Raw genomic sequence first — 16,537 nt, 5'->3', positions numbered from 1 at the left:
GACTTCTGGCAATCAGCTATGGTGTTTTCATCTTGTAGATGGTTAAGGAGAAATGAGTTCTGTTACTATAGACTAAAGTTTGACCTTCAAGGGAAGACTGACTAATTAGAGCAATTGATAAGAACATTGAGGAAAAAGAACTAGATTATCTTAGGGCTTCTAATAATTGTGGAAAGGAGCATAAACTCTTAAAGACATTAAAGTAGAATTTTGATTAAATTAAATTAAATTTTAAAAGTTTAAAAAAAAAGCTTCCATTTTATTGTGCCGAGTAAAAGAAAGAATATATTATCAAGAAGGAAATTGTCTACATGGGGATGAAAATAGAGGAGCCAAATAAACTCTGTGATCATTGTACCCACAGCTGTCCATGAGAGAGGGGACTTGAGTCAGCCAATTTGAATTTACTCTGTTCAACAAACCCTGTTGGGGATGAAGATGCACAGAGTTCTCAAAACCAGTAAGACTGTCAAGATTCCACGTTCACCAAGCAACGTTCCTATTGTAATCAGAATTTGTAGGCAGCTTTTTCTAGTGATGACTAGGCTACATGAAAATTTGTGGGTTGTTTGTTTTTTTACATCAGTTTACCGTATTAGCCTCCTGTTTGGTTAGCTTATGTAATTTTCTTAAGCTCAGTTTTGTACATTCATAAAAATTATTTGTAGGACCTTCCGAGTAATACTGGCCTCTGGTAAGGCCACCTCTAGTTCATCTTTTTGTAACTTAAGCAGTGACCATTGAGGAATATCTCCAGTAATCTCAAATTTTAAGAGATAGATAGTTTGATTGATTAAATGATCGTGAAAATCTCTAAGTTTAATTCTGTGGAGGCATATGCGTAATGAACTGAAGTTTACCAAAATATCAAGAGTCACATGTTAAACATGGATTATTTGCCAGGAATGATTCTTCTCAACTAGCTTAAGCTTAAAAAAATAATAAGAAGAAGAAGGTTGGAAGTGTGGGGTGGCAAGCAATTAATTGAAAGGATGTAGGAGTATCTCATGGAACCTAAGGTCAGGAAGTGTACTTGACTGGACCAGGAAATGAAAAGTTGAGAACCAAAGTCATATGCTCTTCCTTTTTTGCAGTTCATAGACTCTAATCTCTACTTCTTTTTTTCTCTGCTCAGCCCATGCCTCACAGGATCATTCAAGAGCTTAATGGAAACCAATTGGAATCTCAGAAGCTTAAAGTTCAAGGGGTGGGGAGTACCTTTGGCCCAGCTTGGCCAAGTGTTCCTGTTAGGCCATCCTCCTGTGCCAGGATACTTCTACTCAGTAACTGTTATTTAGAGAGACTATCAGAGAAGTGGACCTTGGGCAGGACTGAGTGATGGGCAGCTTTCAGAAAAGCAGGAGACATTCCAGAAATGCATCCCCAGTGGCGTCTGCTGAAGATAACCGAACAAAAATAATTTTAAAAATCTGTTTGGAGTAAAATAAAGAAAAAAAAACAAAAACAAAGAGTAGCCAGATGATTCAGGCATATTATGTGGTTTTACATATGAGAAAAAAGAGACATATGCATACTCTTGTTTCTTTCTTAGATGCAGGAGTGATCTCCATATTGAAAGTTTTATAGCAACATGGTAAAGAGGGAATTAAATTCCAAAACAGTGAGCATGGAATAAGGAAGCACCTAAATACATTAAATATTTGAGGCTTTTAATAGCCTCTTCTAGGGGCGTCTGGGTGGCTCAGTTGTTTAAGCGTCCAACTCTTGATTTTGGCTCGGGTCATGATCTCAGGGTCATGAGATCTAGCCCGTGGCAGACTCTGTGCTCAGTGAGGAGTCTGCTTAATATTCTCTCTCCCTCTCCCTCTGCTCCTCCCCCCCAATCGCTCGCGTGCTCTCTTACTCTCTCTAAAATAAATACATCTTTAATAAATAAAGTCTCTTGTAGCACCAGATACTGAGGAACTGAGAGGAAGTGCTGTCAATAATCCAGAAGTATTGTAAAGAAGAGAGATTGTAGGAAGTCGGAGGTGGGAAAATAGTTCCTGCATTTTCCAAAAAGGAGAGAGAAAGTTTGCTTCTGGAAACTTGGCACTGATATACTACTGTTAAGATCCCAGGAACGATCACTTATGCATATTTAGAAAGTAACCTTCACTAGGTACCAGCTTGGGTTTATGAAAAGGAATCAAACTAACAGCAACTGTATCTTAAAAAAAAAAAAAAAAGAGTTTACACCAGTGGACCAGGAGACTGTGTGATACCTAATTCATCTTGATGTAGCTGCATATCTGAGTCAAGTTTTCAGTTCCTTGTGGACCAGGTAAAGAAATGTAGTGTGAAATATGGTACAGTTAGATGAAATTGATGGGTGGAGTGATAGCAGCCTCTCAAGGATTACACATAGCTTTCAGGCACCGTATTTGACCTTCTCATATTTGTCCATATAAACAGTGGATACAGAGATAGAAATCATACTAATTTCAGTCTTCCACATAAAAAACCAGGAGGAATGGTTGTATACACCAATTGACAAAATCCTCAAAGAGAGCAGATCCTGCTGGAACATGTACCCAAGCCAAAAATGTAAAATGCAATAAGTGTAAACACGGTGCTTTATGTGGCATTCAGCTGCAGAAACACAGAATGAAAAACATTAGACTTAATGCTAATCAGGGGAGAAAAGTTGTAGGGGTTTGTGATCTAGCAGTATGATATGGTTGCAGAAAATATATCCAGTGCCAGTGTAATTTTAAATTGTGTTTGTAAAGGATTCTTATCCAGAGTAAGGGTTGTAATAGGCCACCTTTATGGTAGCAAGTCCACATCTGGATTATAGCAGGCTTTTCTGGGAACGACATCGACAGAAAGGAGCATATTTGGAGAATGGTGATCAGGAAGCTTAATTTATAAATTTCTTTGATGCTTTCGTTCTTCATCTCGGTGTGTGTAATGAACTGTAAGGAATACATTCTACTGTAGCATGTTCTCAAGGAGCCTACTTCATGTCATTCCAATCAAAGTGCATGGATTCTGAATACCGGGATAAAATCCACTCCCCCCAGTCTGTTGGTTTGAGCGATTTGGTTTAACAGTGGTAATTCTCCTTTCATTGAAAATGTATATTGGTTTCTGAATGCTAAGTTAAATTTTATATTCTACATTACTAATTTATTCAGCCATTGGGTGTCAGCACTGTTTCATGTAAATCATAAGCAATTTTCTACTTTTATCATGGGAATGAGCAAAAAAGGTTTTAGATGGAGACAGGAAATATCCCTAATTTATTTAAAAATAAAAGTAGATAATTTTAAAAAGTGTTCCCCAAATTAAGGGTTTGTTTCCCATGCCTAAAAAAGCATGTGCATGCATGTGTGAACACAAACACGTACACACTACCATAGATCAATGATAGTCTATTTGGATTACAGGGGTTGGCAGCCTAAGAATGTTGTGTTTTTCATACTCTGCTGAATTAGATATTATTTATTGATAAAGTCTAAGTACAACAAGGCCATATATCAAGTTACAGATCTTAAAAACATAGCTGGTACAGAGAATACAAGTGAATTATACATAGGTATTTCACTTTTGGTTTTGAAATCTACATTTTTAAGTTATAGAATAACAACCATGAGAATTTTTTTTTTCAGTGCATTTTATTTATTTATTTATTTTTATGAACATATATTTTTATCCCCAGGGTACAGGTCTGTGAATCGCCAGGTTTACACACTTCAAAGCACTCACCATAACACATACCCTCCCCAATGTCCATAATCCCACCCCCCTCTCCCAAACCCCCTCCCCCCATCAACCCTCAGTTTGTTTTGGGAGATTAAGAGTCACTTATGGTTTGTCTCCCTCCCAATTCCATCTTGTTTCATTTACTCTTCTCCTACCCCCTTAACCCCCCATGTTGCATCTCCTCTCCCTCATATCAGGGAGATCATATGATAGTTGTCTTTCTCCGATTGACTTATTTCGCTAAGCATGATACCCTCTAGTTCCATCCACGTCGTCGCAAATGGCAAGATTTCATTTCTTTTGACGGCTGCATAGTATTCCATTGTGTATATATACCACATCTTCTTTATCCATTCGTCTGTTGATGGACATCTAGGTTCTTTCCATAGTTTGGCTATTGTAGACATTGCTGCTATAAACATTCGGGTGCACGTGCCCCTTCGGATCACTACGTTTGTATCTTTAGGGTAAATACCCAGCAGTGCAATTGCTGGGTCATAGGGTAGTTCTATTTTCAACATTTTGAGGAACCTCCATGAACCATGAGAATTTTTATTCCCATCCTTTCTTCTGATCCCCAGGACCTGGCCCACATTGCCACTATGATCATACTTTGTTAAATGACTTTAAGAATAACTGTAGCTTTAATCATTGCAAACCCATAATCTGAATGTGAATTATTTGTGACCTTGATTTATCCTTGACGTTAGAGGATTTATAAGCTGTCTTGAAAAATGAAGCACTGGAGAGCAGAAATTAGCCAAAAGTCTATAAAAAAAAAACCCACCCCTTTAAATGTGGCATTCTTGGTTCAGCTGACCTTGCTTCTCATTTGAACTTATAAATTCTACAACAGTAAAGTGAGGGGAATGATGCAAAATAGGGGGTTTTACCTCAATACCTTGAGTGGTTCTTTCAATACTAAGGCTTATGTATATTATGAGCTCTATTTCCGTATGCTCCAGACAAAGGACTTACCTCACAATGGAAAGTCAGAGAAGCTGCCCAAGAGCTAAACTTTCTCGTGAACCTCCATTCAGGCTGATGGTGGTCAATGAAAGCTAGTAATTAAAGGGAACCCAATCTGCATTGGCATAAAGGTCTCCTTTGGGCTAGTGTCCAGCCTGAAGTTCATATTCCCTGTCTGGGCTGTTTCTTCTCCACAGTGTCTCATCTCTTCCTTTCCTTTCTTCTGTCACATCCAGGTGATAGGACAGTCTTGCATTCTTGAGGTGTTGTGGGCAGCTCTGGACTGTTTACCCTCCATCTCTGCTGCCTCCTCCTGTCTTCACAGTTGTATTGACCTCTCTTCATTTGCTGCTGAAGGAACTCCTGCTGTAGTAACTTCTGGTCAGTTCTCCTGCTGTCCTTGGGACGGATGGCTCCTTCCCCACGTGCCCCATTCCAGGGACTCCTCTCCATTTTGGCTTTCACTGGCACTGTGGATCCTCTGAACCCTGAGGGCCAGTCCCTGGCTTAAGCCTTCTACCCCATAGCTCTGCTACATATCATCTTACCCCTTCCCATGGTGACTCTTGGCAGGCCACTAGATCTTAACGCTCGGCTGCCTTCCGTGCTCCCACTGGAAGCATGTGGAAATACCAAGCTCTCTGGTTCCATCCTAAAGCCAAGGGAGACTGCAAAGAAGAGGTGGGAAAAGGGATTGTGTTTAACCCTGTCTGCCTTAGTACACCTCAACATTATTTCTGTTCTGTGCTATAGCCATACCCTGCTGGTGATCTCCTGCTCAGATTCAGAAATGGAGGCCAAGCACACATACTTTCTTCCATTTGCTTTCATTCCCATCTTGTTCCCTCCAGATTTTCTATCCCTCGCTTCTAGAAATGCTTTTCCTTCCCCTTTCTGTGGAAGAGGAATGTCTCCTCCTCCACCGGCCATATGGACTTGTTCTTTAGGGTACCTCAAAATAGAAGGGTTGTAGGGGGGAGGGTGGACATTACTGAGAAAAGAGAATGCATCCAGAGGTCTTCCAAAAATATCCCCAGAGCAACTGAATAAATATTTATGGAGCAGCTATTTTGTGTTAGATTATGGTGAGCAAAATAGATGAGACTCCTGTCCTCAATGAGCACACACCCTTGAGCATTTTATAGGAGAGATGCCTCCGCAAAGGCATGGAGGTATATGCGTAAGGGTGATCACTGTAACATTGTTTTTAGAGTCAACTGAAATGTCCATCAATAAGGAAATGGTTAAGTAAATTATGGGCCAGCCATACTGTGGAATATTATGCAGTAGTTAAAAAGTTAAAAAGAGTTAGATAATAAGATAAATCTGTACATAATCACATGAAAGAAGAATTTATACCTACTTATCTGAATATATGTTGTGTGTGTATGTATATGTGTATATATACACATACACATTTATACGTCTGCGTGAGTATAAGAAAATTTCAAAAATACACAGCCTGGGGTGCCTGGGTGGCTCAGTGGGTTAAAGCCTCTGTCTTGGGCTCAGGTCATGATCCCAGGGTCCTGGGATCAAGCCTGGCATCAGGCTCTCTGCTCAGTGGAGAGCCTGCTTCCTCCTCTCTCTCTCAATCTCTCTCTCTCTGCCTGCCTCTCTGCCTACTTGTGATCTCTGTCAAATAAATAAATAAAATCTTTAAAAAAAATACACAGCCAGCTATTAGCAATGATTTCCCTTAAGAGGTGAGATTTGACATAGATGGGGAAAGGTAAAGGAGGGAACTTCCACCTTCATACACTTCTGTATTGTACAAGTTGTATATTGCTTTGGTCATTTTTTAGATGAACAGGGAAAATATACACCAAGAGTTGTTAACTGTCACACAATCTAAACATCTTTGGAGTTATTTCTAAACTGTATGTAGGCAAGAGGGGATGAAAAGATGAGACAACACACTCTATTCCAGCTCTCTTGTCCCCTTGTCCCATGGAGGAAGGCAAGGTAGCGTGCCCATACCTTTAAACTGTCTCCACATGCAGCTCTCCCCAGGACAGTGATGGTGTCCCTCAACGTACACTGTCTCCTGACTTCACTCTACCTCTCCCCGCTCCCCTTCAGTCCCTCTGTGTTTTTAGCTCCTTTCTCTTCCATTCAAAGTCCCTGTCTGCTCGTTTCCCCAAGTTGTCATCCGTTTTTAAAGATTTTATTTATTTGTTTTAGGGAGAGAACAGCGTGGGCAGGGGGAGGGGCAGAGGGAGAGAGAGAGAGAGAGAATCTGAAGCTGACTCTGCACCGAGAACAGGGGCTGACCTGGGGCTCAGTCCCATGACCCTGAGATCCCCACCACAGCCGAAATCAAGGAAGTCAGTTAACTGACTGCGACACCCTGGCGTCCCCCAAGTTGTCATCTTCTGCCTTAGAAATCAGCAAGTCCCAAATGTCCTACCATGTCTTAAATATTTTCACCATCTCTGGTGTCTGTTATAAATCAAAACTGCTGTCTGTGCTCTCTGGTTCTGTTGCTTTAAACTCAGTGGTTCTACTCAGAGAAAGAAAAAGGTTGCCTGAACTTACATCGGGATTAGAGTTTGTTTGGGGGGCTGTTTTCCCTACCCATTTAAAATTAAACCTGTGGGGCGCCTGAGTGGCTCAGTCAGTTAAGTGTCTGTCTTCAGCTCAGGTCATGATCCTGGGGGTCCTGGGATCGAGCCCCACATTGGGCTCCCTGCTTTTCCCTCTCCCTCTGCTCCTCCCCGCTGCTTGTGTACTCGCACTCACTCTTTCTCTCTCTCTGTCAAATAAATAAAATCTTTTTTAAAAAATTAAATTAAACCTATCTGCCCAGATTGGTTTCTCTCCAGAAACGCTCATCACATCTTTCAAGATATGCATTCTTCCACTACTGTATTTTTTATCTCATTCTGAAAGAGCATTTGCCCATCTCAACTTTGGGTTACACTAGAAAGCCCTCTTGGTTTAATCTGTTGCTAGATGCTGCCACACTGCACTACTCCTTCCCCATTACTGGGGCCATCTCCTCGCTGCAAGGGGGAGGAAAAATAGTTCCCATCACATAACAGCATGTTCCATGGATGCCTTGTATGGAGATGATACTTGGTTTCATACTCAATTCTTAGATCTTAGGTCAGTTTTTAGCCATTCATACATAGGTATAGCTAGTATTTTTTTTTATTTGTTTTATGCTTAACAAGATTTCTTATAAATTCAAGATAGCCTAGGTTTATTTCCTGTCTTCATTACTTACTAGCTGTATGATCTTAGATAAATCATTTCTCTCTGAGTCTCAGTCCCCTCGTCTGTAAAACGGAGACATTTATAGTACTAATCTCAGAGTGGTATTGGGAGATTAAATAAGTTAATAAAAGTAAAGCACATAGAACAGTTCCAGGGATATAATAAGTTGATATTTGTTATACTGCAAATGCCATTCTTTGTAACTTTTCCTCTTTAACTTATGTTTATCTTTCATATTTTAATTAACTAATGATACAGATCTTCCAAGTTCTTTTTTTTTTAAGATTTTATTTATTCATTTGACAGAGAGAGACACAGTGAGAGAGGGAACACAAGCAAGGGAAGTGAGAGAGGAAGAAGCAGGCTCCCTGCTGAGCAGGGAGTGCGATGATGTGGGGCTCTATCCAGGGACCCTGGGATCATGACCTGAACCGGAGGCAGACACTTAAGAACTGAGCCATCCAGGCTCCTTGCTCTTCCAAGTTCTTATAGTATCTGTATCATATGCGCATGATTCATTCTTGTGCTTTTATCTTTCCTCCTTACTCTCTCCCCACTTTCTGAGGATCAGTACTTTTTTTTTTTTTTTTTTTAATCATCTTTCTGGTCTCACCCTCAAATCACTGACTGTAGGAGCCCTCCCTGACCATATGTCTTGAGGCTAGGTGAGGTCCGTCTGTCATATATACCCTGGTTTTTGCACCAACACACTCAGGGAAAATACAGATATTTGTTTTGCGTCTTGATTCCCCTGTAGGACCATGGCTTCGGAAGGGCAGAAACCATGCCGAACCCCCTCAATGCCATAACCCTAGGGCCTCGCTTAGAGAGCATGGGCGTAATAGGTAATTAATACTTGTTTAATGAGAAAATGCAGATGTAGGAAATAGGACTTAAATGGATTACCGGACTCAATCTGCATTTCTATAGAAACCTCTAAAAACATAGATAATTTAGAATAATTTTGAAAGGAAAATAAACACCTAAGAAAAGGCTGTTTCCATCTGTATTGGGTCAGGCCCCATTTTAAATAACAGTTACTATTCTAAGTGCTGGGATAGGTTATCAAGCTGATAATGTTAATTATTGCTCTCATGGTTTTAAATTTAATCTTGGAAACAAGCTTATTTACTTCAAGAAAAGCTTTGGGGTTAAAAAACAAAAATAAATGTGCATGAATATATACACATGTATGTATATATCTGTATAATACATAGATATTTTGTGAAACTCATTGAACCTTCCCTTGCTCCTTGAGTATTTATCAGGCCCTGGTTGGACTCTCCTTTCAATTAGAAAAAGGCTTTTGGGAACTTTATTCCTACTACAGTTGTTTTAAATAATTTTGTGTAGACACATGAAAAAATACTTCACATCAGTGTCATTGGGGAAATACAAATCAAAACCATAATGAGATACCACCTTATGTCAGTTAGGATGGCTAAAATTAAAAGACAGGAAACAGGTGTTGGCGAGGATGTGGAGAAAGGGGAACCCTCTTACACTGTTGGGGGGAATGCAAGCTGGTGCAGCCACTCTGGAAAACAGTATGGAGGCTCCTCAAGAAGTTAAAAATAAAGCTATCCTATGACCCAGCAACTGCACTACTGGGTATTCACCCCAAAGATATAGATGTGATGAAAAGAAGGGGCACAGGCACCCCAATGTTCATAGCAGCATTATGTCCATAATAGCCAAACTGTGGAAGGAGCCGAGTTGTCTTTCAACAGATGAATGGATAATGAAGATGTAGTTTGTATAAACAGTAGAATATTACTCAGCCATCAGGAAGGACGAATACCCACCATTTGCATCAACATGGATGGAACTGAGGGTATTATGCTAAGTGAAATAGGTCAATCAAAGAAAGATAATTATTATATGGTTTCAGTCATCTGTGGAATATAAGAAATAGCGCAGAGGATCATAGGGGAAGGGAGGAAAAACTGAATGGGAAGAAATCAGAAGGGAGACAAACCATGAGAGACTCTTGACTCGGGGAAACAAACTGAGGATTGCAGAAAGGGAGGTGGGTGGGAGGATGTGGTAACTGGGTGATGGGCACTAAGGAGGGCACGTGATGAGATGAGCACTGGGTGTTACATGCAACTAATGAATCGTTGAGCACTACATCAGAAACTAATGAGGTACTACATGTTCGCTAATTGAATTTAAATTAAAAAAATAAAAATAAAACAATAAAATAGCTAACTATCCTTTAGCTTATCTAATAACTAAACCTTACTAGAACCTTTAAAATTCATTCAACAGTAATTTTTTTAATGTCTGCTATTCTGCTATATGCCACAAGTCAGCCTATTTAACGGGTTTTGTTGTTGTTTTTGTTGTTATTTTTTTCTGAATGTTTTACCCGTATTAGAATGGTACAGCTTTCAAACACAGCTACCTAGTGGTTTATACACGGCAAGTGAAACAAATCCTTTGCACTAGAAACTCAAGTTTTAAAAAGGAAAATAAACTGAGATCTAAGTCATGGAAAAAAACAACCTAGCCCTGATAGCTGTAAATAATATCTGAAGCATCCCCAGCTGGGAAGCACATACCCAGAAATTAATTCTCTTTATCCACACAGCAAGTGCCAGTTGGTTAGGAAGGAGCTCTGTCGATGAGTCCCTGCATCTCATAGCATCTTCTCTCTTCTGTTCTGTGCTTCTGTTAAGACATAAAAGGTTGTGTTTCATTCACTTAAGTCGGTTAAGTCAATGATATTTAATCCAATCAGAAAACATAATCATAGTAAGTGTGGAACCCCGTGTTATACATTTCCTCTAAATAAACACGGTGAAATTTTCCTTTTGCAGGTGCAGGTATTGGCATTATGATGAAAACCTGCTCACTTCCAGTGTTGTCATTGTCTTCCATAACGAAGGATGGTCAACCCTCATGAGAACAGTCCACAGTGTAATTAAAAGGACTCCAAGGAAATATTTAGCAGAAATTGTGTTAATTGATGATTTCAGTAATAAAGGTAATGGCTATAGAAAATTGACATTTTGTCTATGAAATAAGTTAATTAGGAACAATTACAAAATGTAATTTTAAAATTAATTAGCCTTTAAAAATGAATAGTTAGCATCCCTTGATAGCATCTATTACCAGCAAGTTGGCCATGTGCCAAGCATTGTATGTGGATTATTTTGTTTAATCCTGACAATAATCCTTGAGGATATCATCTTTATTTTACACATGAGGCTCAGAGATGTTAAGTAACTTGCCAAACACCACAGAGATAGTAGTTAACAGATGCATCCAAATCTACAGGCTCATAAATCTGTGTGTTTCGGTACCATCTTACATGTTACCAATTTTCCGGGCCTTGGATTTTATAAAAATTTGGTTTTGGAGATGATTTACTGAAAGATCAAAAAAGTGTAAGTGTGTGTATATTGCAGTGTCACCTGATGCTCCATCCGTGGTTGTCAAAGTGAGACCCACATACCTGTTTAATAGCCTGTATTTTGCACTTGAACAGTGATGCAAATATGGAATTTGACCAGAAACCGTGGGCCATTGTTATTTATAATACAAAGTAGCTACTGGAGCTTATTTTGTTCTATATTTGATGTAGTACATTGACTAAAAGGAAATTGTATTTTATTTTTTATTTTTAAGGAGTCAGCTCTTATCATTAGGGAGATATTGCATAGTCTTGGTTCAACTTGGCAAGACAGAGATTGAGTGGTGGTTTTCCAGATAAGTGGGTTTTTTAAATTAACATTTTTTCTTTAAGTAGATCCATTATTGTAAGCTGAATGTATCTTCTTAATGACACAAGTATGAGAAGATAGATAATGCTATAGTTCACACCCCAAATCAGCATGCTAAGTAAAAAATGTAATTGTGCTGCAGAAACCCAGATTTGGGTATTTACTTACTCCCCTTCGCCTGTCACAAAACTGAGTTGAATTCTTTGAAAATTGACCAAAGAGCTCAGGCTACTCGATAACAGCAGGATATTTGCTTTTCGGCAAATAAGTTTTGCAGAGAATTTTTGTGTACAAGTAGTGATACCACTGAATATGTTCAGTGCAGACAGAACATGGGTAGCATGAAAATAATATTCAGAACAGCTTTACAAAAAAGCTTTCTCCAAAACTTAATTTGTAACCCTTGCAGTCTAGATAAACCTCTGCTGTTTTGGCAAGGACATGACCAGAATCTTGATCTTGTATACATGCGTTAGTTAGCACAGAGAAGAAATAGAAATATGGCCAATTTCCTTTCCCCGTCATTTTTGTACAACTAATCACTTTTTTCAACTAATCACTTTTAATTACACTAAAGAATGTAAACTTTAAACTTCTTAGTCCTATCAAATGCCCTTTCACTTAGACATCTTATCTTGGTTGCAATTTTCTATGATAGGAGTGTTTTCATTAAGGAACACATTCCTTGAGACACATTCCTGTTTCAAGCTAAATATTTGAAAATAGGTTTTAAAGTAATCCTGTTGGTACCGACAATATTTTAGATTTAGGAAAACCTACATCTACAAAAATAACTGAGAAATCTCATGTATGTGATTATGCTCTTTTTAAGAAGCCCTATGTTATTAATACAAGTAGAAGCTTAGCATATCCTTTAAAAAAAGTGAAGAAATACTAAAATATATTTCCCATCCTAAAATAGCTGCTTGGCTTCAGAAAAGGAGCACAAAATTTTAGACTTCAGGTTTTTTGTCCATTTTACCTTAGTATTTTGGTGATCAGTGTTTCTGTTGTTACAAACCTCTAATATTCAGTCTCTTGTAACACATTTTAATAGCAATCAAGTGCAGGGTCCGCTTCGCTTACAGAGTACAGTGAAGCATTTGTTGGGGTTATACTCTTGAACAGAGCTACAGAAAGTCTTTAACTTTCCGAATTTCAAAACAACCTTAAAATTTGTCAGTCCTGGCCTGTGAGTGGGAGCATGGTTTGTTCTTTGAGTTATAATTTTTCTTTTAATGACAAAATACTAAGATGATACCTTGCAGAGGAGCTGGCTGCTCGTACTATCTGGGTTTCTGGAAAATACAGTGTCCTCTCTAAACAAGGTGTGGGACCTTTAAATAGAGCATGTTCCTGCATGCGTGTATGTCAGGCAGCTTGAGGCTAAGTGAGGCTGAGGTCAAATGGGGCTCCACACTCTCGGTGGCTTGTAACCACAAGGGCTGTATCATTCCCTGGCTCCTACTGCGTGTTTTCTGTGGGTCAGCCCAGCTCTGCCCCACATCACCATTGCATGGCGGCCTGATCTCAGACATTTCCTGCCTCGTGCAGGGAGAAGCTAATGGTGAAGCACTAGTGGGATTTTAGCCCTTGTGCTCACAAGTGCCTCACGTCATTTTGTCCCCATCTCACGGACCGTGGCAAGGTACATGGTCTGGCCTGCCCTCAGTGGGTTGGAGAGAATAAATAATCCCCAACTGTGAGCATTCTTAGAATCTACCACAGTGCAGATCCCAAAGAAGCCAGAAGTCATTTGATTGACCAACCGATCTGTTGGATCACCTGAACTAAGAATCTACATTTGGAAAATAGGCTATCAGCTCATTTCTGGCCATAGCAGTTTATTTTAGATTTATGTCGATTGCATAGCCCAAAGAACACCAAAATGCAATTCAGAAAGACTTTTTAAAAAGTAATTTAGGATTGGGGCACCTGGGTGGCTTAGTCAGTTGAGCGTCCAACTCATGATTTCAGCTGTGATGGGGATCTCAGGATTGCGAGATCAAGCCCTGTGCCAGGCTCCCCATCAGTGGGGAGTCTGCTTGAGATTCTCTCTCTTCCTCTCCCTCTGCCCCTCCCCCTGTTCTCTCTCTCTCTCTCAAATAAATAAATAAAATCTTTTAAAAAAGTAATTTAGGATTGTTACTGAGCCAAAAAAATAATCAAAAGGTAAGATTTAAAAACAAAACAAAACAAAAATCACTTAAAGGGAAAAGTACCTAGATTTCTCTGGGGAAAAAAATATAACTCAGCATGAGAATTTTATTTGTAATACTCATTAAAACTGGATGCCAAAATAGAAAAAGGTGGATTTTTTTTCTTCTCAATTCTAAATACCTGTACATAGGTGTATTTCTAATTATAAGCTCCCTAAAAATGAGTCAAGTATTAAGTGTATAGCCTGATTTGACCACTTAAGCACCAGCACATCATGCAATAAAGCTAATGGGACACCTGGGTGGCACAGTCAGTTTAGCTTCCAACTCTTGGTTTTGGCTCAGGTATGATCTTGGGGTCCTGGGATCAAGCCCCACATTGGGCTCTGTGCTCAGGGCGGAGTCTGCTTAAGTTTCTCTCCCCCCTTCCCATGCCTTCCCTTACCCCTTGCACATGCTCTGTCTCATTCAGTCACTCTCAAATAAATAAATCTTTAAAAATAAATAAGCTTTTGTTGTTGTTGTTTATGTATTCATGGTCCAAAATTTTAAACAACTTAAAAATATTTTTTTGTGTCCCCAAGAAACATCTTTAGAGATCCAAGAGCTAGTTGTGGCTATGATGGGTCAATTTCAAGGGCTCATAGTGACACAAATAAAAACTACTCTCTAGCACCTGGAAAACCAAGGTGGAAATTTTGGCAAATGTGTCTTGTTTTTCTAACAGTTTCCTCCACCAGATTGCAAATAAATACATGTATATTTATTTGTTATATCTAAATATTACATTTAAATATTCACTTATGCATATATATATTTTTTTTATTTGACAGAGAGAGAGATCACAAGTAGGCAGAGAGGCAGGCAGAGAGAGAGGAAGGGAAGCAGGCTCCCCGCTGAGCAGATAGCCCGACGTGGGGCTCGATCCCAGGACTCCGGGATCATGACCCGAGCTGAAGGCAGAGGCTTTAACCCACTGAGCCACCCAGGCGCCCCATGCATATATATTTTTATATGTATATACATATGTATATGTATATACATACATACATAAATACCCTTGTTGATACCCAAAATAAAGAGAAAATTGTACTCTTTGATTATTATTTGCTAACTTGATCGAAACTATATAACACCAAGACTGCAACCTTGAACGCTGATCACAGCGGGAGGAAGATGGCCAAGAAACAAATGTTAACCTATACCTTGTGTAGATGCCAGTAAAGTCACATAATGTTACTTATAGTCAGTGTATCTTCAGAAATCTGGAGACTTTTCTTCTGCCGAAACAAACAAAATGTTTGCCTTAAAGCTTTTAGATATGACATTACGTATGTGAATTTTTTATAAAAACGGTTTCCATGTCAGCTAGCCTAGTCATCATATATTTAATGTTTGGAGAGATCTTTGATAACTCTCAGGCTAAACAGTTCTCTGTAGGCGTATTAAGCTCAAATATTAACTCAAATAATGCACACTACCTGAGTTTTCCACAAATGTTCAGTCTGTTTCAAATCGACTGCCCAAAGGACCTGTTGCCCGTTCCTGTTCCTTGAAAAAAAAATAATAGTCTGACTGGTTTATAGATATCAATATAATTTGTAATGTTGATTGAATTTTTTTATTCATAGAACACTTAAAAGGAAAACTAGATGACTATATTAAGCTGTGGAATGGCTTAGTGAAGGTATTTCGAAATGAGAGAAGAGAAGGTTTGATTCAAGCACGAAGTATTGGCGCCCAGAAGGCCAAACTTGGACAGGTAGGAAACGTTGGATGTTTACCCTTTCGGCATCTTGGATTTGCTAACTAAACGATCATGTATGTTTTGAAGTACCCTTCGGATGTTGGTTTTTTGTTTTTTTTTTTATTGAAATGAAAATGCTGGCTAGATTAAACAGATAACTCGTATATCAGAACAGACTCTCATGCTGATTTATATTAGCATCTAATTTTAAATTGTGTGTGATACACGATGTGCCAAATATGAGGAATGTTCTTTCACCTGCCTCTTTCTTTAAGGTTTTGATATACCTTGATGCCCACTGCGAGGTGGCCGTTAACTGGTATGCACCACTGGTAGCTCCCATTTCCAAGGACAGGTAACATTACCTTGCTTTCTTTTCTTTCCTGGGGGAACTGTAAACCTGGTCGTAGAAGGACAAATCATCTTCTCATTCTTCTGATTCCAGTTCCCCTCAGCGCCTCAAGCATTGAGGAGGAGCATAAGTGCTCCTTCAGCTCGTTGTGTCCAGGGGTGGGGGCCTGCCCAGCCTTGGGGGTGACTCAGACGCAGGCAGTCAGGCATTTGGGATGAAAAGCCAAGGGGGGTCTCACTCAAGAGTGGTCTTGTGGTCGGGTTATTGAACAGACATCCTCTAGCTCCAGAAGCTTTCTCAAAGAGTAACATTAATTGCTCCCTCTACCCTGTGGTAACGGTTCTAAAGCCTGAAGGCGCACGCTCTGAAATTACACTTGTTGGTTTTTTAGGCCCTTTTGAATTATTACTTCAGACCAGCTGTGACACATGTCAAGGCTTCGGGTTTAGAAATCGACAGCTACTCCATGGAAATGTGTCAGTCGCCATTACATTTACAGAAATGTCTGAACAGTGGAAGGCAGCATCAGTCTCCTAGTTCCAGAAGCCTTTCCTGCTTTTAGTCCAGAATTCTGACTATTTCAGAATCGAGGGGGAAAAAAAAAACATGTCCCTGTGGTGAATAATATGAGTCAAAGGGCGAACTTTGGGGGATT

General features: G+C 39.5%; 1 protein-coding gene across 2 annotated transcripts in view; it reads left to right on the top strand.

The window, feature by feature from the left end:
* Nucleotides 1-16,537, top strand: part of LOC111153324 (polypeptide N-acetylgalactosaminyltransferase 7) — a 144,117-nt gene that overhangs the window by 103,620 nt on the left and 23,960 nt on the right. For both annotated transcript variants that reach the window (XM_022512281.1, XM_022512291.1), the window contains exons 3-5: nucleotides 10,719-10,885; nucleotides 15,415-15,545; nucleotides 15,806-15,885. In XM_022512281.1, the coding sequence (XP_022367989.1) occupies nucleotides 10,719-10,885; nucleotides 15,415-15,545; nucleotides 15,806-15,885 (378 nt within the window). The remainder of the gene's footprint in view (nucleotides 1-10,718; nucleotides 10,886-15,414; nucleotides 15,546-15,805; nucleotides 15,886-16,537) is intronic.

The sequence above is a fragment of the Enhydra lutris genome, unplaced genomic scaffold, assembly GCF_002288905.1.
Source record: "Enhydra lutris kenyoni isolate GAN:26980312 unplaced genomic scaffold, ASM228890v2 scaffoldscaffold3, whole genome shotgun sequence".
In the NCBI taxonomy this organism is placed as follows: domain Eukaryota; kingdom Metazoa; phylum Chordata; class Mammalia; order Carnivora; family Mustelidae; genus Enhydra; species Enhydra lutris.
This window is presented reverse-complemented; position numbering and strand designations above follow the sequence as displayed.